This window comes from Pelobates fuscus, chromosome 9 (genome assembly GCF_036172605.1).
Source record: "Pelobates fuscus isolate aPelFus1 chromosome 9, aPelFus1.pri, whole genome shotgun sequence".
Classification (NCBI taxonomy): domain Eukaryota; kingdom Metazoa; phylum Chordata; class Amphibia; order Anura; family Pelobatidae; genus Pelobates; species Pelobates fuscus.
The window spans coordinates 166723049-166746334 of record NC_086325.1 but is presented as its reverse complement, the minus strand read 5'-3'; the positions used below and the strand labels follow the sequence as shown (position 1 = coordinate 166746334).

Below are 23286 nucleotides of genomic sequence, written 5' to 3'. Positions count from 1 at the left end.
TTTACACTAAAGGGATACGGACATTACAATGTAACTGCTGTCTGTAGAATACTCAGGGAACCCAGCAGCTCACACTGGTGGGGGTAATTAACCAAACCCCCTAATATATTTTACACTAAAGGGATACGGACATTACAATGTAACTGCTGTCTGTAGAATACTCAGGGAACCCAGCAGCTCACACTGGAGGGGGTAATTAACCAAACCCCCCCCAATATCTTTTATACTAAAGGGATACGGACATTACAATGTAACTGCTGTCTGTAGAATACTCAGGGAACACAGCAGCTCACACTGGTGGGGGTAATTAACCAAACCCCCCAATATCTTTTACACTAAAGGGATACGGACATTACAATGTAACTGCTGTCTGTAGAATACTCAGGGAACACAGCAGCTCACACTGGAGGGGGCAATTAACCAAAACCCCCCCCAATATCTTTTATACTAAAGGGATACGGACATTACAATGTAACTGCTGTCTGTAGAATACTCAGGGAACACAGCAGCTCACACTGGTGGGGGTAATTAACCAAACCCCCCAATATCTTTTACACTAAAGGGATACGGACATTACAATGTAACTGCTGTCTGTAGAATACTCAGGGAACACAGCAGCTCACACTGGAGGGGGCAATTAACCAAAGAACCCAATATCTTTTACACTAAAGGGATACGGACATTACAATGTAACTGCTGTCTGTAGAATACTCAGGGAGCACAGCAGCTCACACTGGAGGGGGCAATTAACTAAACCCCCCAATATCTTTTACACTAAAGGGATACGGACATTACAATGTAACAGCTGTCTGTAGAATACTCAGGGAACCCAGCAGCTCACACTGGAGGGGGCAATTAACTCCCCCCCCCCCCATATCTTTACAATAAAGGGATACAGACATTACAATGTAACTGCTGTCTGTAGAATACCCAGGGAACCCAGCAGCTCACACTGGAGGGGGGCAATTAACCAAAGAACCCAATATCTTTTACACTATGTTTTATTTTATTTTTTACACTGGTGTTTCAGTGTAGGAGAGGAAAGAGAGAAAATAAAGGAAAAAAAAGGTTCAACAAATCTTTATTAATTGTCATTAGCCTCATTGAGATTGTGTGATTAACAATAACTACTGAGCTGATAATAATTTCTAATAGCAGAAAAAAGTTGTGACATATTTGCATTGTGATTGTGCTGGAAACACTAAGAACTAAGGTTTAGAAAATATTATGGAATGAACACGATGCTGGATTGTGCTTAACCCCTGTATAGTTACTTTACCCACCAATGAGTAAGTGCTAGGAGAATGCAAAATGCGTGGGGTGTATTATAGCTTCCGACCATTCCCTCTCCCTCATCAAGTCTCTACTTTTCACGGGTACAGATATGCTTTAATATAGACTAACAATTGTTTACAGTAAAGGAGACTTTAGAGGCGTACATCTTACACCCAGAGAGACGGTCGCTCCTTTGTTTGATATAGTGAAATGCGCAGGGATTTCGTAGCCTGATCAGCCCAATTGACTGCCTTAAAGCCTTTTACACATGTTGTCCCCAACCGCTGATTAACACTTGACCTGTAACTCCTGACAAGTAGTATTCGAGAACTTCTGCAACAAATTGCACAAGTAAATGTGTACAGAGAAAAAGTACCGTAATCACATTTTCTTGTTAGCTCATGTAAAAAAGAACATCCATAAAGATAAAACTAACAAACTGATAAGTATCCCAGTATAACGGTGATGGACAACTAGACGCCTTCGCAAGTAACGTGCTTGTGATTGACACATGCTACTGTTACCATGCCTCACACACAGTGTAATAGCTCACCCTAAGGAACTTGAAGGGTGTTAAGCATTGCAGGACGGTGGGCAGGTTCAGGGAAATGGAGACACCGGTGTCAACCTGTACAAATATTCCAAGTATTAACATTCACCACGCTGCTCCCGAGGGATGTGTACAATCCGTAAACCCTCATTGCTTCTTAATTGCTGCATCTAACAGCTCTCAGAATAAGGGTGCAATATAAGAAATATTAAATCAATTAAAAAGAAAATTAAAATGTTGCTGCAAAGTTGCATAATTTGAACAAAGTGTCTCTTCTCAGTTACCAAACTGTCGCAAAGTTGCAAACATTTGCACTGGTTTCCATGACAACTGCCCCACTCTTTGAACTGTGCTCCACTTTTCATATCACAGTTTGATCATTTGCCAGCTACCACTGGTTTACGTGTTAAATTCTCTGCTATTGAGTAATTCTGCTTCCAACACAGATTACATCAGCAGATCTGAGAAGGTCTCAGTCCAGCGCCTCCAACATGCCATACACTACTAACAACTCTCAGCCGTCACTCACCAAAATCGCCCTGGACAGCTATGACATCAACATCAAGGTGCCCCTGGAAAATGGAACAATGGGTGAGGCAAATAAAAATAAATTAAACGTTATTATCAAAACATTATTTTCTTAGCATGTCACTTAAAATATGTAAAAGAATGTTAAATTATTGGGGAAATCAATGTTATTTTCAGGAGTACACTTCACTTCCTTAATGAAGCAGTTTTGGTGTATAGATTATGTCCCTGCAGTCTCACTGCTAAATTCTCTGCCATTTATGGGCGAAATCCCTTGTGTTTCTGTTTATGCAGCCCTAGACACACCTCCCCTGTCTGTGACTGACACAGCCTGCATGAAAACAAAATGGCTTCATTTTCAATCAAATGTAACTTACTGTAATTTAGAATTTTGTTATTACCTGCTCTGTAAATGTAACTTTAATTACATATGGTAGGATACTGCAGGTTCTAGAAGGCTAATAACAGGGCAAGAAATAAGACATTCTAAATTAAACAGAATGTGCAATAAAGGAAGTGTAATCATTAGATCACTCTTTACAGGAAGTGTAAAAAGGATGTGAATGTAACATGCATGAAGGTCGGGGCTAGGGCAGTATAAACAGTGAAAAAAAAAGTGATTTAAAAGTGATTTAACTCCTAAATGGAAGAGAATTGAGCACCAAAACTGCTTCATTAAGCTAAAGTTGTTTTGGTGACTATAATGTCCCTTTAAACATTTATTTCTCTCTTGGTTGGACAATGCTCCTAAGAGTTTGTGCTCAATTATATAATGCACTCAGGGTCAGATTAACGTAGGGGCTCCAGGCACACGTACCGCGGAAGGCCGGTGCTGTATGATTTTCTTGATTTACTGCTTCCGTGGAATAGAGGCATGATATCGTCTCGAGGACCACCATGGCAACAGTTTAATCAGTGACCGTTTAGCATTTACATATGTCTTGATGTCACCACTTCGGATCATGAAACGTAAAATTTATTATTAGCGCCTTGACTGAAACAAGTTTACAGGGAGAAGTCAGCTAGTCAGCTATGTTTTTTCGACTAGTTAAACATGTACACTTTATTTATCTGCTGGTATTATTTGACGTATCACACAGTATTTATTCCGTAAATAACACTGTAAATTGGAATTCTGTAAATTGCACTTGTCAGCTGAGCTCTGAGAGGTGCAATTTGCAAGTAATCTTCCACCTAGTCAAATGAAAATACTTTTAGTTAATATATTATTTTTATTATTTTATTTACATATGGCACGTTTATCAGGTGCTAGGAAAGTCATTGCAGCAAAGCTAACAAACGTAGCAGAATTAACTGTGAAAACTCTGATTAATTCCAAGTTGTAGTCACAAGACACAAGCAAAGGGCAGTGATTGGTCGAAAGTTATAAGGTAACAGATCTGTTTAACGTTCCGTGCTGTGCGCACTTGATTAATATTATTTATTATTTTATTATTTATATTGCGCCAGCAAAATTCCGTAGCGCTGTACAATGGGTGGGATAACAGACACGTAACACATTGATAGATGTGATAATATTTTATTCAAAGTTCCAGTTCAAACATGTCGATCCCAAAACTCTATATAGGAGGTGGGATTTGTGGTTAACGTTTCTAAATTTTTTGATGAAATGTTTGATGTACAGATGCCGTCTCCGTATCGAATGTTGACAGTGCCGACAACGAGGTGGTGGAAGAAGAGTTTGATCCATGGGCCCTTCCAGAACTGCAGGCCACGGGCCCGGCTTGGAATGGTATATATATCTCCCAGTTATTTACCAACTATCTACCATTTGAACGAGAAGCTGATGGACAAAGAATAGACAAAGTTAATTGTTTGTCCCTTATTTAAAGTGAATATATATCATCAGAACAAATCTGTGAGTTTTAAAATTTACTCTAAATTCTAAGGTAACAAAACTGTCAGAAAATGTATGGGTTGAAAAGATATAATGCCAGTAAAAGCGTTCCCCGCTCATCGGGGAGAAAGCAAAGCATTATGGGAGAACATGGATGCACACATGCTTCTAGTAAACACAAAATGTGTCGCTCATGTCCATATGGAAAAAAACATTGTATTATGAACTGCAATAATCACTTCAAAGGAAGATTTTACAGGCAAACACAGATTTTATTTTATTATCTACAAACCGACAGCACGTCATTGTATTATGGTGTTAGTTACTAGGAATGTGCTGAGCCCTGACAAGGGCAATTAACAGGTAATGTTCCACCTAGTAAACAGAAAATGATACTTTTAGTTAATATATTATTTTTATTATTTTATTTTACATACGGCACGTTTTTTCATTTGCAAGGAAAGTCATTGCAGTAAAAATAGCAAAACTTAAAGTGAAATAATACATTAATCTCCTCAAACTCTGCCACATTCATATTTTGTATGGGTCAGATTAATTCCAAGTCGTAGTCACGTGACACAAGCAAAGGGCAGTGATTGGTCGAAAGTTATAAGGTAACAGATCTGTTTAACGTTCCGTGCCGAGCGCACTAGATACATGTGTTAATATATTGTTTACACTTCCAGTTCAAACATGTCAATCCCAAAAGAAATATTGATATAATTAATTTTCTCTCCAGAATTAAACACGGAACAGAAGATCAAGCGAGTTGTGATAGGGATAGTGAAAGGCTGTCTCCTGCTGGGATTACTTTACCTCTTTATTTGTTCCCTTGATGTCCTCAGCTCGGCTTTTCAGCTGGTGGGAAGTGAGTAATGTTTGTTCATAACCCTGTGTTTGCGTTACTCCATAAGATAGCCTTCAATGTTAAGGGGAGGGGGGATGGATCATTTAATCCATTTGAAAATAATTATTATAGCACCTTCATATGCAGTGGGCCTGTACAATGCTTCCACACAATGGCCAAGTCATTAATATCATTGATATTGATGGAAGTTAAGGTGAGTGGGGTTTTCCTCGCGTGAGCTGACAATCTTGTATCATAATGTATCACGTCTTAGTAAATACTATACAATATAAAGATGGTTCAGAAACTCCAAGGTTCAGAAAAGGCAAATTTATAAGAACCCACAGCAACGTTTTGACCTTGCGGTCTTTGTCAAGCACCCTGGCTCAGAATGATGGGATTGAGTGCAGTTCCTTATGTATGTTGAAAAGTCTTAGTAAATACGGTCTATAATTCGGGAATGTCTGTTAGTGTCTTATTTGTGCTTTTTCTTTTCTTTCTATCTCTCGTTCTCCTTTCCTCTGCAGGTAAACTGACAAATGATATCTTCAGTGATAATGATGTTCTTTCGAACCCCATCGCTGGCCTGGTGATAGGAGTTTTAGTTACCGTCCTCGTACAGAGCTCCAGTACCTCCTCTTCCATTATAGTCAGCATGGTGTCCTCTGGCAGTAAGTGGGGTTCCATCTTAGAGAAACAGACTTTCCTCTGTGCCTGATTGCATAGTTCAGGGTTAGTCCAGAGCTGGGTAAAAGGAAGATATCCAGCTGTTGTAGAACTTCAGCTGCCATGATGCATTGCGAGCCTTTGGAATGCCAAAGCATCATGGCAGTTATTTTACTTCAACATTTAGGGATCTACAGTTTGCCCACTCCTGTTCTAGGCTAATGGGAGTCCATGTACCACCATTACAATCCCTAGCACCCACTACCCAATATACAGCACTCTAGTGGTCAAACTGTGTACGGGAATCAGACACAGGGTCTAGAGCAGTGATGGCTAACCTTGACACCATAAATTGTTTCTGGACTACATTTCCCATGATGCTCAGATAGCTTTTAGAGTCTTACATTTATGGTGTCAAGGTTAGCCCTCAGTGATTTAGAGGAACAAAACTTAAACTTATAATGTCTCATAGGAAATATCCTCTGTAATGCTAAATCCATCATTTCTGGTCACAAAACTAAAGGTCAGTTGCCACTTTTTCAACTTGGACAAGACCAGGTCTTCCTCTATTTTTTTCACCATGCCCTGGCCCTGCCCAACCTTACTACAAATGGTAAGAAGTAGATTAAAGAAGTGTCTTAAAATGTGTTTAGTAAATGTGGAACCTCTTACACGTAGGGATCAGCACTAACTCCATGCTCTGTCCTAGTATTGGACGTGAAGTCTTCGATCCCGATCATAATGGGTGTAAACGTTGGGACGTCAGTCACCAGTACCTTGGTGTCGTTGGCACAATCTGGAAATCGTAATGAGTTTCGAAGGTACATTCTATCTGACCTCTACTAAAGCACCGGTTGTAGTATGCCAGCGTGCCTCTCAAAGGTTTATTGACCAGTTTCTAGTAATGTTATATAGATAAATATTGCTAAAGTCTCATTTCAAGGTACAGCTATATATGTAACCGTTTGGATTTCACTGTCACAGGGCATTTGGTGGCTCTGCTGTACACGGTATGTTCAACTGGATGTGTGTCCTAGTTTTATTGCCCATCGAGATCGGCACTGGATACCTGTATCATGTTTCCAAAGCCATCATTAACAGTTTCAACATCTACGCTGGTGGAGATGCACCCGACATTCTGAAAGTCATCACACGCCCATTTACGTATCTCATTATCCAGGTAAGTGAGGAGGCGCCTCGTCCTGTGTCTGTTTATTGTGATTCCTATTATCCTCTTCCATTCTCATTAAAAACTAGGGCTAGAAAGCACCTGCAATGGCCATCTGGGTTACTTTATCTAAAGGTGTTACTAGGCATTAATGTAAACACAGCCTTTTCTCTGAAAATCAAAAAGGCTGCTGGGACATGCTATAGAGACCAGAACCCCTACATAAAACTGTAATGGTTCTAGTGACGATAAGGTCCCATTAAGCTATTACTTTATAGTGTTATATCTTTATACTGGTATAGTCTCAAAATAGGACGATAACACATGCTGATCTACCTGGAGACGGCCCCAGAGCATGTTGGTCCAACATAATCTAGTCTTCAACCTCAAAGAAACTAAACAACTCTACAATAAATCAAAACTAAATAAAAGTATGCAAAACACTAAAGGAAATTTGAAATAACTTGCCGTCGATGCCTGCATTTCCTGCAAATCATCAGGATTGCGAAATACTTTAATGAGCTCTCATCAAACCAGGAAGTGATTCTATCAATCCTAGGGATTCCACTGTTTTTTTTGGTAGTGCCAAGTAAACCACATGAACCGCTACACAGCAGAACATTATTGGCATCGAAGGGACTTCAGAAAGTCCAGCTTTCTTCTATACAAAAAGTAGCAACAAGTATGCAGCACAGGCTAATGGAACAATGGCTCAATTAAAGGTTTTATTTTAATTAAGCTAATTATGGCCTGTACAATGTTCAATAAAAAGGTGACAGCCGGACTACAAATCCCATAAACTCCTGAAGATATAGATTAATGTGCAGCCGTAGTGTTAGATTGATGGAAATCAAACAGAAGAAAGTGAAAGACTTATTGATAAAAATATACAATTCAGCTATTTTCCTACGTTCCCAGTTTGGGGTGAATTCTGTGTGTTGGTTGTTAACCGCTCATGTCTGGCTGAGTGGCTGGAGTGAGCTTTCTGTTTATCACACTCCCATTCCATGTTGCTGTGTCTCACTGTATACTGAATGTTCTAATCTTGGCTCACGTCTGGCTGAGTGGCTGGAGTGAGCTTTCTGTTTATCACACTCCCATTCCACGTTGCTGTGTCTCACTGTATACTGAATGTTCTAACCTTGGCTCACGTCTGGCTGAGTGGCTGGACTGAGCTTTCTGTTTATCACACTCCCATTCCACGTTGCTGTGTCTCACTGTATACTGAATGTTCTAACCTTGGCTCACGTCTGGCTGAGTGGCTGGACTGAGCTTTCTGTTTATCACACTCCCATTCCACGTTGCTGTGTCTCACTGTATACTGAATGTTCTAACCTTGGCTCACGTCTGGCTGAGTGGCTGGAGTGAGCTTTCCGTTTATCACACTCCCATTCCACGTTGCTGTGTCTCACTGATATACTGAATGTTCTAACCTTGGCTCACGTCTGGCTGAGTGGCTGGAGTGAGCTTTCTGTTTATCACACTCCCATTCCACGTTGCTGTGTCTCACTGTATACTGAATGTTCTAACCTTGGCTCACGTCTGGCTGAGTGGCTGGACTGAGCTTTCTGTTTATCACACTCCCATTCCACGTTGCTGTGTCTCACTGTATACTGAATGTTCTAACCTTGGCTCACGTCTGGCTGAGTGGCTGGAGTGAGCTTTCCGTTTATCACACTCCCATTCCACGTTGCTGTGTCTCACTGATATACTGAATGTTCTAACCTTGGCTCACGTCTGGCTGAGTGGCTGGAGTGAGCTTTCCGTTTATCACACTCCCATTCCACGTTGCTGTGTCTCACTGTATACTGAATGTTCTAACCTTGGCTCATGTCTGGCTGAGTGGCTGGAGTGAGCTTTCTGTTTATCACACTCCCATTCCACGTTGCTGTGTCTCACTGTATACTGAATGTTCTAACCTTGGCTCACGTCTGGCTGAGTGGCTGGACTGAGCTTTCTGTTTATCACACTCCCATTCCACGTTGCTGTGTCTCACTGATATACTGAATGTTCTAACCTTGGCTCACGTCTGGCTGAGTGGCTGGAGTGAGCTTTCTGTTCATCACACTCCCATTCCACGTTGCTGTGTCTCACTGTATACTGAATGTTCTAACCTTGGCTCACGTCTGGCTGAGTGGCTGGACTGAGCTTTCTGTTTATCACACTCCCATTCCACGTTGCTGTGTCTCACTGTATACTGAATGTTCTAACCTTGGCTCACGTCTGGCTGAGTGGCTGGACTGAGCTTTCTGTTTATCACACTCCCATTCCATGTTGCTGTGTCTCACTGTATACTGAATGTTCAAACCTTGGCTCACGTCTGGCTGAGTGGCTGGAGTGAGCTTTCTGTTTATCACACTCCCATTCCACGTTGCTGTGTCTCACTGATATGCTGAATGTTCTAACCTTGGCTCACGTCTGGCTGAGTGGCTGGAGTGAGCTTTCTGTTTATCACACTCCCATTCCACGTTGCTGTGTCTCACTGATATGCTGAATGTTCTAACCTTGGCTCACGTCTGGCTGAGTGGCTGGACTGAGCTTTCTGTTTATCACACTCCCATTCCACGTTGCTGTGTCTCACTGTATACTGAATGTTCTAACCTTGGCTCACGTCTGGCTGAGTGGCTGGAGTGAGCTTTCTGTTCATCACACTCCCATTCCACGTTGCTGTGTCTCACTGTATACTGAATGTTTTAACCTTGGCTCACGTCTGGCTGAGTGGCTGGAGTGAGCTTTCTGTTTATCACACTCCCATTCCACGTTGCTGTGTCTCACTGTATACTGAATGTTCTAACCTTGGCTCTCGTTCTTGTCCCGTAGCTGGACAGCAAGCTGGTAGCTGACAGCGCCATTGAAGTCCCAGACAGTCTGATTAAACGGTGGTGTGTCACCAATAAAACTGTAGTAAGTATCCAAACCCTGGGTTTCATTAGACTAGAAAATCAATTATTTGTCTATTCTATGCTCCTGATTAGAGGTTATAGGATGCATAACGAGGTTACAGGTTGAATAAAGTGGGTACATGTTGAATGGAGGGGGTACAGTCAGGGGCGGACTGACATCTCACAGGGCCCTCAGGCAGTGCGTGATCAAGGGCCCCCCCTCCTGGTCCTGGTACAAGGTTTCTTGGTCCCCTACTACTCTTCTCCCCCTTCTTTCTGCTGCTTTCACACATGTATTATGTGTAGGCTGGCCAGCACACAGAATGGCTGTGTGAGAGCCACACAGCCCTGACTCCCACACCTGTGGAGCCTCCAAAAATGGCTACATTTACTTTTAAGTGGTTAGTCCAACCAGAAACAGTGTTTTAATAAACACTGTATTTAGATGGAGTAACCCTTGCTGACGTGCCTCCCCAGCAATTAAAATAAAGAAATAAAGCAAATTTATTGACGACTTTTCACTGATTTTGCTGAGGACATCACAAGCAGCGTCCCCACATGTGCAACCATACAAATAGCCACATGTGTTCGGAGTCTACTTGTGGGGTTGCGTGTGTGGGGATGCTGCTAGTGATGTTGTGTGCCTGTATGTCAAAGTGTTGTGAATTAATCGTTACTCTTGTTTTACCTATTGTACAGCGCTGCAGAATATGTTGGCGCTATATAAGTGATTGTAATAATTGTGTGTATGGAAGCTGTGTGCAGTATTGCAATGGTGGGTATGCTGTTTGTGATGTGTATCTGTAGGAAGGCTGCATGTGGGATTGTGTCTATACAGCGAGGCTCCTTGTGGGTGTTTGCGTGTGTTAATGGGGCTATATGCAGTGCAGTATGTGAGTGGACAGGGCTGGTTTTGTTGCAATGTGTGTGGGATAGAATCTGTAGTAAGCATCTGGTGGTGTGTGCGTGTTTGGATAACAGGGGCTCTACTGTGTATAGGTAGTATAGTGTCTGTAGTGTGTGCGTAGGGGGTAGATGCTGAAGTAGGTGCAGGAAGGCATGGGGGCTCTGGTGGGCGCGGGGAGGCACGGGGACGGAGGTGGGTGCGGGGCTGGACAGAGGTTGTGGTAAGCGCAGAAAGGGAACATAGGAGCTGTGGTGAGAGCAGGAGGGACATAAGGGCTGTGGTGGGTACTGAAAGGGATAGGGACTATGGTGGGTGGTGGATGTGGGTAGACAAGGGGCTGTGGTGGGTGCAGGGAGGGACATAGGGGCTGTGGTGGGTACTGGAAGGCATAGGGGCTGTGGTGGGTGCATAGGATAGGTAGATCCTGGGGTGAGTGTAGGGAGGAATGGTGGCTGAGGTGAGTTCAGGGGAACTGCGGTGGGTGCAAGGGGAGATGTGGTGTGTGGAGGAGGAGCTAAGGTGGGTACAAAGAGGGGTTGAGGTGGGTAGAGAGGGGGCTGAGGTGGGTAGAGAGGGGTGCTGAGGTGGGAACAGGGGGGTGCTGAGGTGGATAATGGGGGCTGAGATGGATAAAGGGGTGCTGAGATGGAGAAAGGGGTGCTGAGGTGGGAGCAGGGGGTGCTGAGGTGGATAATGGGGGGCTGAGGTGGATAATGGGGGGCTGAGGGGGGTACAGGGGGTCTGAGGTGGGTACAAGGGGGCTGAGGTGGGTACGGGAGTCTGAGGTGGATATAGGGGGTCTGAGGTGGATACAGGGGGGCTGAGGTGGGTACAGGGGGTCTGAGGTGGATATAGGGGGTCTGAGGTGGGTAAAGGGGGGAGATGTGGTGGGTACAGGGAGACAGGGAGTGCTGAGGTGGGTACAGGGGGTCTGAAGTGGATACAGGGGGGCTGAGGTGGGTAAAGGGGGGAGATGTGGTGGGTACAGGGGGGCTGAGGTGGATACAGGGGGGCTGAGGTGGATACAGGGGGTCTGAGGTGGGTACAGGGGGTCTGAGGTGGGTACAGGGGGTCTGAGGTGGGTACAGGGGGGTCTGAGGTGGGTACAGGGGAGCTGAGGTGGATAATGGGGGGCTGAGATGGGTAAAGGGGGTCTGAGGTGGATACAGGGGGTCTGAGGTGGGTACAGGGGGTCTGAGGTGGATACAGGGGGTCTGAGGTGGATACAGGGGGTCTGAGGTGGGTAAAGGGGGTCTGAGGTGGGTAAAGGGGGTCTGAGGTGGGTACAGGGGGTCTGAGGTGGGTACAGGGGGTCTGAGGTGGGTAAAGGGGGGAGATGTGGTGGGTACAGGGAGACAGGGGGTGCTGAGGTGGGTACAGGGGGGCTGAGGTGGGTAAAGGGGGTCTGAGGTGGATACAGGGGGGCTGAGGTGGATACAGGGGGCCTGAGGTGGGTAAAGGGGGGAGATGTGGTGGGTACAGGGAGACAGGGGGTGCTGAGGTGGGTATAGGGGGTCTGAGGTGGGTACAGGGGGTCTGAGGTGGATACAGGGGGGCTGAGGTGGGTAAAGGGGGTCTGAGGTGGATACAGGGGGGCTGAGGTGGGTACAGGGGGTCTGAGGTGGGATACAGGGGGTCTGAGGTGGGTACAGGGGGGCTGAGGTGCGTACAGGGGGTCTGAGGTGGATACAGGGGGCTGAGGTGGGTACAGGGGGGCTGAGGTGGATACAGGGGGGCTGAGGTGGGTACAGGGGGGCTGAGGTGGATACAGGGGGTCTGAGGTGGGTACATGGGGGCTGAGGTGGGTACAGGGGGTCTGAGGTGGATACAGGGGGTCTGAGGTGGATACAGGGGGTCTGAGGTGGGTACAGGGGGGCTGAGGTGGGTACAGGGGGCCTGAGGTGGGTACAGGGGGGCTGAGGTGGGTACAGGGGGTCTGAGGTGGGTACAGGGGGTCTGAGGCGAGTACAGGGGGTCTGAGGTGAGTACAGGGGGTCTGAGGTGGGTACAGGGGGGCTGAGGTGGGTAAAGGGGGAGATGTGGTGGGTACAGGGAGACAGGGGGGCTGAGGTGGGTAAAGGGGGGAGATGAGGTGGGTACAGGGAGACAGGGTGTGCTGAGGTGAGTATTAAAACTAAAAATCTATAAGGAACCTACATGAGCTGTCTGCCATGCTGCTGCAGCTCCTTCTCTTCAGGAGAGGGCAGGAAGTGATGTCACTTCCCAGCCCGCCTCTTCCTGCTCACACACAGCTCCGCACAGGAGGAGGAGACCTGGCAGCAAGAACAGGAGCTGCCAGGTCTCCCTGCGGGAGGGGAAACGGGTGAGGGAGGGGCGAGGAGGTCCTGCTACATATCACTGTAATAGATCTCTCCAGCCAGAGCATGGCTGTGCTGCTGGGCCCCTGACTGACTGAGGCCCTCGGTCCAGGACCGATCTGCCCGAGTGGTCATTCCGCCCCTGGGTACAGTTTGAATGGAGAGGGTGCGGGTTAAATGGATGGGGTACAGGTTGAATAAAGTGGGTACGGGTTGAATGGAGGGGGTACAGGTTGAATAAAGTGGGTACGGGTTGAATGGATGGGGTACAGGTTGAATAAAGTGTGTACGGGTTAAATGGAGGGGGTACAGGTTGAATAAAGTGGGTACATGTTGAATGGAGGGGGTACAGGTTGAATAAAGTGGGTACGGGTTAAATGGAGTGGGTACAGGTTGAATAAAGTGGGTACGGGTTAAATGGAGGGGGTACAGGTTGAATAAAGTGGGTACATGTTGAATGGAGGGGGTACAGGTTGAATAAAGTGGGTACGGGTTAAATGGAGGGGGTACAGGTTGAATAAAGTGGGTACGGGTTAAATGGAGGGGGTACAGGTTGAATAAAGTAGGTACGGGTTGAATGGAGGGAGTACAGTTTGAATAAAGTAGGTACGGGTTAAATGGAGGGGGTACAGGTTGAATAAAGTGGGTACGGGTTAAATGGAGGGGGTACAGGTTGAATAAAGTGGGTACATGTTGAATGGAGTGGATAAGGGTTGAATGGAGCAGGTACGGTTGGAATAATGAATGCCTGTGGATATCTCCAGGTCCTCCAGAATGTCTCCATTACAAATGTGACAGAATGTGATGGCATCTTCCAGTGCTTTGACACAGAAAACGGGACAGTCATTGAAAAGAATGTAACCTTGACTGAGAACATCAAGCAATGTGAGTATCTCCCCTGGGACGCTTCAGGTGTTCATTAGAAGGAGTTAGCCTTAAGAAGAAATTGTCCACGTTAGGGTACTGTCTGACTGCTGACCACTCAGGACACACGGACACATGGTTTGTTGTATTGGTGTCCCACAAGTTTTCTAGATAAATGCCGGGGACTTTGCTCTGAGTTTATTTTAAGGTCATCTACCAGAAGAAGACAATCTGAGTTCAGATGACAAACTAAGCTATGTTATTATCAATTGAGCGAATGTCAGCACCAATGTCAGATTAGCGCTCCATTTCATCACTATTTATGGTTTTATTGTTTTTGTAAGGATTTTGAGGGGAGCACAAGAAGTGTGGAAGCAGCTATAATTTAAAAGGGTGAAACACACAATAGTCATTTATAATACATTAGTGTTTGTGTAGATTTAGGACACAATCTGTAGTTTTATTTTCAGCAGTGTCAGCGCTGGGGGGGGGCTAGAATAATTAAACTCTGCCATGTACTAGAAGACTAACTTGACTTATCTCCAAACAGGTACGCACATATTTGCGAATGTCTCCTTGTCCGACCTGGAAGTTGGTTTCATCCTTCTCATAGCCTCCCTGCTTGTCCTCTGTACATGTCTCATCCTCATTGTCAAACTACTCAATTCAGTCCTTAAAGGGCAGATCGCTACTGTGATTAAGAAAATCATCAATGCTGGTATGGAAATAGACTACTGCTTATGATGGGTTATAAGGGGAGGCTTTATGGCTGAAGACCCAACTGTAGGACTCTTCAGCCCTGTTCCTCTAAGTTGATGGAGAAAGCAAGAGGATGATATTTCTAATTTTACACCATGGAGAGGATTCTTACTACTTTCAGGAACTCTGTGGTACCCCCAAGAGGACAGCTGAATGGAGAGTTGATAAAAAAAACTTTTCTGCACACCCCTCTATTAGTTAGGTAGCGTGGAGGGATCACGTTGAATAAATAGCTCTGCAGCATGTGCTTGGTTCCAGCTTTCATTGAGATAACAGAGAACATCAGCAGCTTTTAATGGGTAAAGAGGAGAGGACATGTCCAGGAGAGGAGGGATATAACATAGAGAGGAGGGATATAACATAGAGCGGAGGGGATATAACATAGAGAGGAGGGATATAACAGAGCGGAGGGGATATAACATAGAGAGGAGGGATATAACATAGAGAGGAGGCGATATAACATAGAGAGGAGGGATATAACATAGAGCGGAGGGGATATAACATAGAGAGGAGGGGATATTACACAGAGAGGAGGGGATATAACATAGAGAGGAGGGGATATTACACAGAGAGGAGGGGATATAACATAGAGAGGAGGGGATATAACATAGAGAGGAGGGATATAACATAGAGCGGAGGGGATATAACATAGAGAGGAGGGATATAACATAGAGAGGAGGGGATATAACACAGAGAGGAGGGGATATAACATAGAGAGGATGAATATAACATAGAGAGGAGGGGATATAACATAGAGAGGAGGGATATAACATAGAGAGGAGGGGATATAACACAGAGAGGAGGGGATATAACATAGAGAGGAGGGATATAACATAGAGCGGAGGGGATATAACATAGAGAGGAGGGATATAACATAGAGAGGAGGGGATATACCATAGAGAGGAGGGGATATACCATAGAGAGGAGGGGATATAACATAGAGAGGAGGGATATAACATAGAGAGGAGGGATATAACATAGAGAGGAGGGGATATAACACAGAGAGGAGGGGATATAACATAGAGAGGAGGGGATATAACATAGAGAGGAGGGGATATAACATAGAGAGGAGGGATATAACATAGAGCGGAGGGGATATAACATAGAGAGGAGGGATATAACATAGAGAGGAGGGGATATAACACAGAGAGGAGGGGATATAACAGAGAGGAGGGATATAACATAGAGAGGATGAATATAACATAGAGAGGAGGGGATATAACACAGAGAGGAGGGGATATAACATAGAGAGGAGGGGATATAACACAGAGAGGAGGGGATATAACATAGAGAGGAGGGGATATAACATAGAGAGGAGGGATATAACATAGAGAGGAGGGGATATAACATAGAGAGGAGGGGATATAACACAGAGAGGAGGGGATATAACATAGAGAGGAGGGATATAACATAGAGAGGAGGGATATAACATAGAGAGGAGGGATATAACATAGAGAGGAGGGGATATAACATAGAGAGGAGGGATATAACATAGAGAGGAGGGGATATAACATAGAGAGGAGGGGATATAACATAGAGAGGAGGGATATAACATAGAGAGGAGGGGATATAACACAGAGAGGAGGGGATATAACACAGAGAGGAGGGGATATAACATAGAGAGGAGGGGATATAACATAGAGAGGAGGGGATATAACATAGAGAGGAGGGGATATAACATAGAGAGGTGGGATATAACACAGAGAGGAGGGGATATAACATAGAGAGGAGGGGATATAACATAGAGAGGAGGGGATATAACATAGAGAGGAGGGATATAACATAGAGAGGAGGGATATAACATAGAGAGGAGGGGATATAACACAGAGAGGAGGGATATAACATAGAGAGGAGGGGATATAACATAGAGAGGAGGGATATAACATAGAGAGGAGGGGATATAACACAGAGAGGAGGGGATATAACACAGAGAGGAGGGGATATAACATAGAGAGGAGGGGATATAACACAGAGAGGAGGGGCTATAACATAGAGAGGAGGGGATATAACATAGAGAGGTGGGATATAACATAGAGAGGAGGGGATATAACACAGAGAGGAGGGGATATAACATAGAGAGGAGGGGATATAACATAGAGAGGAGGGGATATAACATAGAGAGGAGGGATATAACATAGAGAGGAGGGATATAACATAGAGAGGAGGGGATATAACAGAGAGGAGGGATATAACACAGAGAGGAGGGGATATAACACAGAGAGGAGGGGATATAACATAGAGAGGAGGGATATAACATAGAGAGGAGGGGATATAACATAGAGAGGAGGGGATATAACATAGAGAGGAGGGATATAACATAGAGAGGAGGGATATAACATAGAGAGGAGGGATATAACATAGAGAGGAGGGGATATTACAGAGAGAGGATGGGATATAACATAGAGAGGATGGGATATAACATAGAGAGGAGGCGATATAACATAGAGAGGAGGGGATATAACATAGAGAGGATGGGATATAACATAGAGAGGATGGGATATAACATAGAGAGGAGGCGATATAACATAGAGAGGAGGGATATAACATAGAGAGGAGGGGATATAACATAGAGAGGAGGGGATATAACATAGAGAGGAGGGAATATAACAGAGAGAGGATGGGATATAACATAGAGAGGAGGGGATATAACATAGAGAGGAGGGGATATAACATAGAGAGGATGGGATATAACATAGAGAGGAGGGGATATAACATAGAGAGGAGGGGATATAACATAGAGAGGAGGGGATATAACATAGAGAGGAGGGGATATAACATAGAGAGGAGGGGATATAACATAGAGAGGAGGGGATATAACATAGAGAGGAGGGGATATAACATAGAGAGGAGGGGATATAACATAGAGAGAGGAGGGGATATAACATAGAGAGGAGGGGATATAACATAGAGATGAGGGGATATACCATAGAGAGGTGGGATATAACATAGAGAGGAGGGGATATAACATAGAGAGGATGGGATATAACATAGAGAGGAGGGGATGTAACACAGAGAGGAGGGGGTATAACATAGAACTGTGGGGATATGCCATGACATACTCCCACCTCTGTGTGTACGAGCCATCAATATTTCTGTAAGGCTCAAGCCCTGAAGATTAGAACACAACCTGTCCTCATTTCTCCTTAAATCTCGTCCCAATATTTAGTTAATAGTCAGGGGTGATATAGCCAGTCAGAGGCCATCTTTAATATCTCTGGAAGAGTAAGGGCTACATTGTATCACTAGATATATATTAACTCCTGCAATTAAAGAGCAATTATCCCTGTGACATCTAAAGAAATAATCCTGTTCGGTTAGCAGCGATAAACTTATCTGTACTCGCTCAATCCATGATTATGAAACTTTATTATATAGACACAGTTGTTTAAAATGTAATCTATGAGATATAGAGAAGATTGATTGTGAATCCGTAATAAATCAGAATGTTCCATGTGGAGAAAGATTCATGGGAAAATAACTGCTAAGAAGCTACTTCTTGGGGGAAAGGGCAGATTTAACGACCTTTGGTGCCTAGAAGGGGCAAACTTTATAACGGAACGTGGTCTGGATCTGCTGCCTGGATCTAGCCGTTCTGTGACCGTGACAATGGTCAGAAAAAGGGAATCTGATATTTAAATCCACATCAGTGAATCCTGAGACTGAGGGCCTGCATGTTGGCAACCTGTCAATGTCAATGTTAGAAGCTCCGCCCTCTGCACCTGTCAGTCACCATAAACCAAGTTTTCTATTTCGTCTCCTCGTTTGCATTGTGTGCCCTGAGAATGCCATGACAAATGATTTATGATCTGTTATTGGTAAATAAAACAGAAAATCACGAAAAAGGTTTACTCACGTTGTAAAGGACTTTCTATGTTTTATTCAGTTATATAAGTTTAAGAGAAATGGTTATTATGTGAATATTTGGAAAGGACGTTTCTTGTCTAACCCTCGTTTTCCTCTGTGTTTTCCAGATTTTCCATTTCCATTCAGTTGGCTGAGTGGCTATTTAGCCATCCTGGTAGGAGCCGTGATGACCTTCGTAGTCCAAAGCAGCTCTGTGTTCACTGCGGCCATTGTCCCCTTAATGGGTAAGTTGTTTTTAACCACTGATCCTTGATCTGAATCACAACAAAAGATATGGACAGTGGAAATCATAAGAATTCGTCTTCCTCAACGATGTACAATACCCTTTAACCCCTTAAAGACCAAACTTCTGGAATAAAAGGGAATCATGACATGTCACACATGTAATGTGTCCTTAAGTGGTTAAACTGGGACATGGAATACAGTGGGTAAATCTTCATTTTATGCCTTGACCAATCTTATTGTTATTTATTTTTTTATTAATTTTATTTGCAAAGTATTTCACCAAGAATAATAACTGAGGGCTTACCCTTCCTCCTACAAAGCAAAGTTACACATTTAACAAACGTCATATATAATACAATTAAACATTAACAGCAATTGCAAAGGCTTCTTACTGAACATATATTTTTGGAACTTTAGACTGGTGGTACAGTAAACACTAAGTCTATTCCATGTTTATGGAGTTCTGTAGGTGAAGGCCATGCAAACCGCGTCCTTTTTATAATGACAAAGAACTAATTATAGCGGTTACGGTGAAAGTAGTGTGGGGTAAAAGAAGTGTATGGAGCGGCAGTGAGGGTGCTGCTCGGGTAGTGTGGGTTTTAGGAGGTGTGGGGAGCTGCATTGAGTGTGCTGCTCAGGTAGTGTGGGTTATAGGAGGTGTGGGGAGCTGCAGTGAGTGTGCTGCTCAGGTAGTGTGTGTTATAGGAGGTGTGGGGAGCTGCAGTGAGTGTGCTGCTCAGGTAGTGTGTGTTATAGGAGGCGTAGGGGAGCTGCAGTGAGTGTGCTGCTCAGGTAGTGTGTGTTATAGGAGGTGTGGGGAGCTGCAGTGAGTGTGCTGCTCAGGTAGTGTGTGTTATAGGAGGTGTGGGGAGCTGCAGTGAGTGTGCTGCTCAGTGTGGGTTATAGGAGGTGTGGGGAGCTGCAGTGAGTGTTCTGCTCAGGTAGTGTGTGTTATAGGAGGTGTGGGGAGCTGCAGTGAGTGTGCTGCTCAGGTAGTGTGGGTTATAGGAGGTGTGGGGAGCTGCAGTGAGTGTGCTGCTCAGGTAGTGTGTGTTATAGGAGTTGTGGGGAGCTGCAGTGAGTGCTGCTCAGGTAGTGTGGGTTATAGGAGGTGTGGGGAACTGCAGTAAATTGTGCTGCTAAGGTAGTGTGTGTTATAGGAGATGTGGGGAACTGCGGTGAGTGTGCTGCTCAGGTAGTGTGTGTTATAGGAGGTGTGGGGAGCTGCAGTGAGTGTGCTGCTCAGGTAGTGTGGGTTATAGAAGGTGTGAGGTGCTTCGGTGAGTGTGCTGCTCAGGTAGTGTGTGTTATAGGAGGTGTGGGGAGCTGCAGTGAGTGTGCTGCTCAGGTAGTGTGGGTTATAGAAGGTGTGAGGAGCTTCGGTGAGTGTGCTGCTCAGGTAGTGTGTGTTATAGGCGGTGTGGGGAGCTGCAGTGAGTGTGCTGCTCAGGTAGTGTGGGTTATAGAAGGTGTGAGGAGCTTCGGTGAGTGTGCTGCTCAGGTAGTGTGGGTTATAGGAGGTGTGGGGAGCTGCAGTGAGTGTGCTGCTCAGGTAGTGTGTGTTATAGGAGGTGTGGGGAGCTGCAGTGAGTGTGCTGCTCAGGTAGTGTGGGTTATAGAAGGTGTGAGGAGCTTCGGTGAGTGTGCTGCTCAGGTAGTGTGTGTTATAGGAGGTGTGGGGAGCTGCAGTGAGTGTGCTGCTCAGGTAGTGTGGGTTATAGAAGGTGTGAGGAGCTTCGGTGAGTGTGCTGCTCAGGTAGTGTGTGTTATAGGAGGTGTGGGGAGCTGCAGTGAGTGTGCTGCTCAGGTAGTGTGGGTTATAGGAGGTGTGCGGAGCTGCAGTGAGCATATATTCTGGTAATGATTTAAAAGGAACATTTTCTTTAAAAAGAGGAATGGAGATTATTAATGACCGTATTGGACCTCGGATGAATCTTTGAGTCCAGTGCTGTCACTATGTGTAATGAATGCCTAATTCCTGCAATCTGTTAGTGTTTTCTCCTCTCGGTGTTTAGTGGACATGTGACCTGTTGATAATCTAGGACAGTAATTTCTCTGCAGAACATTAAACCATTGGCAAGGTTAATCATAGTCTTGTTCAGCTTTTGTTTACTTTCTGGAGGGTTCACTAATGTGAGAATTTAAATTCAAAGTGAATTGCAAATTTGAGGCCAAAGTACCAAAACTAGCACCATTCTCCAAGTCGGTCTACTTCCAACTTGGAAACAAACTATGTTCACATTACTAAAAAAACCCTGAGAGTATAATAGAGTATTATCAAGTGTACAATGGCCGTCTTACAGAATATCTCCAGACGGAGAAACAGAAAGCCAGAGGCAGCAATGCAGATACAAAGTCTCCAAAACTAATATAAAGGCAGATCAGTATTCTAGCACTCAGAGTATCCTAACAAGCCAAGTCCTCAGAGTATGTTGGAATCACTAGAACCACGAAAGGACAACATGACTTCAGTGGATACAGTTTATATATGATCGAGTTTCAACTGCAGCATAATGTGCAAGTTAACACTTTTGGTTGGGATTTGGAGCAACCAAACTGATGTAGATTGGATCCACTTTCGTTTTCTGCTTTAATAAACTTTTTGCAAAGTGAGAATGATTATTGTTTTAACACTGAAATGTACACCTCACGAGTCCTATATTTGCATCCTGGTGTTTCTGGTCGGCAGGTGTTGGAGTTATAAGCATGAAGAGAGCCTACCCTCTCTTCCTTGGATCCAATATTGGTACAACTACTACAGCCGTCCTTGCTGCCCTTGCCAGTCCTGCAGAAACGCTCAGCAACTCTGTTCAGGTAACATGACTTCTTGCCGTATTTACCTACATTGCCTTATATCAAACCGGTGGGACGTATGTGTTACCCCCACAATATACGTAGAGTCGACCTCTCCTCTGTTATGGGTTTTAGGCTACAATTCTCATCAATTCCAGTCAGCCTGTCTTATGATGGTGGGGGTTATGGTATTGTAGAAACACAAACAGCCGAAGTGTAGATATTAATGTAGTGCTGTGGGAGATGACCTGCTTTACAAATGATCTTTTCGATGACCTTGAATTCTGTGATGTCACATATGGTCTTCATTGTGTCTGTTTGCCCCCATCGCAGGTTGCCTTCATCCATTTGTTCTTCAATCTCACGGGTTTGCTACTGTGGTTCGTGGTACCTTTTCTTCGTATTCCCATCAAAGTGGCGATGATATTTGGAGATATCACGGCCAAGTACCGCTGGTTTGCCGTAGTGTATCTTCTCCTCAGTTTCCTCATCATACCGCTGGCTGTCTTTGGCCTCTCCATGGCCGGCTGGATAGTGCTGGCTGCAGTGGGTGGTCCGATCCTTCTCATCATCTTGGTAGCCATCATTATAAATATTCTCCAGAAGAAGCGGCCATCATGGCTCCCACGGGGCCTGAGGAACTGGGATTTCCTGCCAAAATGGATGCACTCTCTAGCTCCATGGGACCGGCTAATCAAGAAAACCTGTGGCTGCTGCTGTAAGAAATGCTCTGAACACCAAGAAGAAGAGGACAAACCAAAGATCCTTGGTGCTGTCGACCCACTGGCCAGTGAAAAGCACTGCTATGATAATCCCGAGTTTGTTCAATCTCAGGAGCTATGAGGGTGGCGTCAGCTGCCATATTGGACTTCCCAGAATTCAACTGGACTCATATTCCTCTTCCAACCAACCCTGCTATTTAAGTTAAAGAAAACATTTTTATATTTTCATAGTACTGACTATATATTTTAAATATGATGATGGGTTTGAGTGTGACAGATGGTGATTGGAATGTAGGGTGATCTGCCGAGTGAATTCTTAAAGGGGAATGTTAACTGACTATGTTGTAGCATATATTAATATTAGCAGAACTGTAACAGCATAAACCCTTTACTATGAATGATATTAGGGTTTATTGTCAGTGAGTGAGGATCCGTGTTCAGACTACTGCCACTGATCCAAACATTTAGAGAGACCAACTGCTGTCTGTAGAATACTCAGGGAGCACAGCAGCTCACACTGGAGGGGGCAATTAACCAAACCCCCCAATATCTTTTACACTAAAGGGATACGGACATTACAATGTAACTGCTGTCTGTAGAATACTCAGGGAACACAGCAGCTCACACTGGAGGGGGGCAATTAACCAAACCCCCCAATATCTTTTACACTATAGGGATACGGACATTACAATGTAACTGCTGTCTGTAGAATACTCAGGGGACACAGCAGCTCACACTGGAGGGGGCAATTAACCAAACCCTCCCAATATCTTTTACACTAAAGGGATACGGACATTACAATGTAACTGCTGTCTGTAGAATACTCAGGGAACGCAGCAGCTCACACTGGAGGGGGCAATTAACCAAACCCCCAATATCTTTTACACTAAAGGGATACGGACATTACAATGTAACTGCTGTCTGTAGAATACTCAGGGAACACAGCAGCTCACACTGGAGGGGGCAATTAACCAAACCCCCAATATCTTTTACACTAAAGGGATACGGACATTACAATGTAACTGCTGTCTGTAGAATACTCAGGGAACACAGCAGCTCA

The 23286-nt window shown here is 44.6% G+C and overlaps 1 protein-coding gene across 1 annotated transcript in view; it reads left to right on the top strand.

Annotated features, from left to right (window-relative positions):
• The window catches only part of SLC34A3 (solute carrier family 34 member 3), a 29160-nt gene extending 6413 nt beyond the window's left edge, over positions 1 to 22747 (top strand). The window contains exons 2-13 of the mRNA XM_063431779.1: positions 2272 to 2416; positions 3999 to 4106; positions 4951 to 5079; positions 5586 to 5729; positions 6434 to 6545; positions 6709 to 6904; positions 9713 to 9796; positions 13764 to 13884; positions 14414 to 14581; positions 18594 to 18710; positions 21401 to 21525; positions 21838 to 22747. Of these exons, the coding sequence (XP_063287849.1) occupies positions 2317 to 2416; positions 3999 to 4106; positions 4951 to 5079; positions 5586 to 5729; positions 6434 to 6545; positions 6709 to 6904; positions 9713 to 9796; positions 13764 to 13884; positions 14414 to 14581; positions 18594 to 18710; positions 21401 to 21525; positions 21838 to 22347 (1914 nt within the window). The 5' untranslated portion in view covers positions 2272 to 2316 and the 3' untranslated portion in view covers positions 22348 to 22747. The remainder of the gene's footprint in view (positions 1 to 2271; positions 2417 to 3998; positions 4107 to 4950; positions 5080 to 5585; positions 5730 to 6433; positions 6546 to 6708; positions 6905 to 9712; positions 9797 to 13763; positions 13885 to 14413; positions 14582 to 18593; positions 18711 to 21400; positions 21526 to 21837) is intronic.
• Positions 22748 to 23286: the final 539 nt, after the last annotated feature.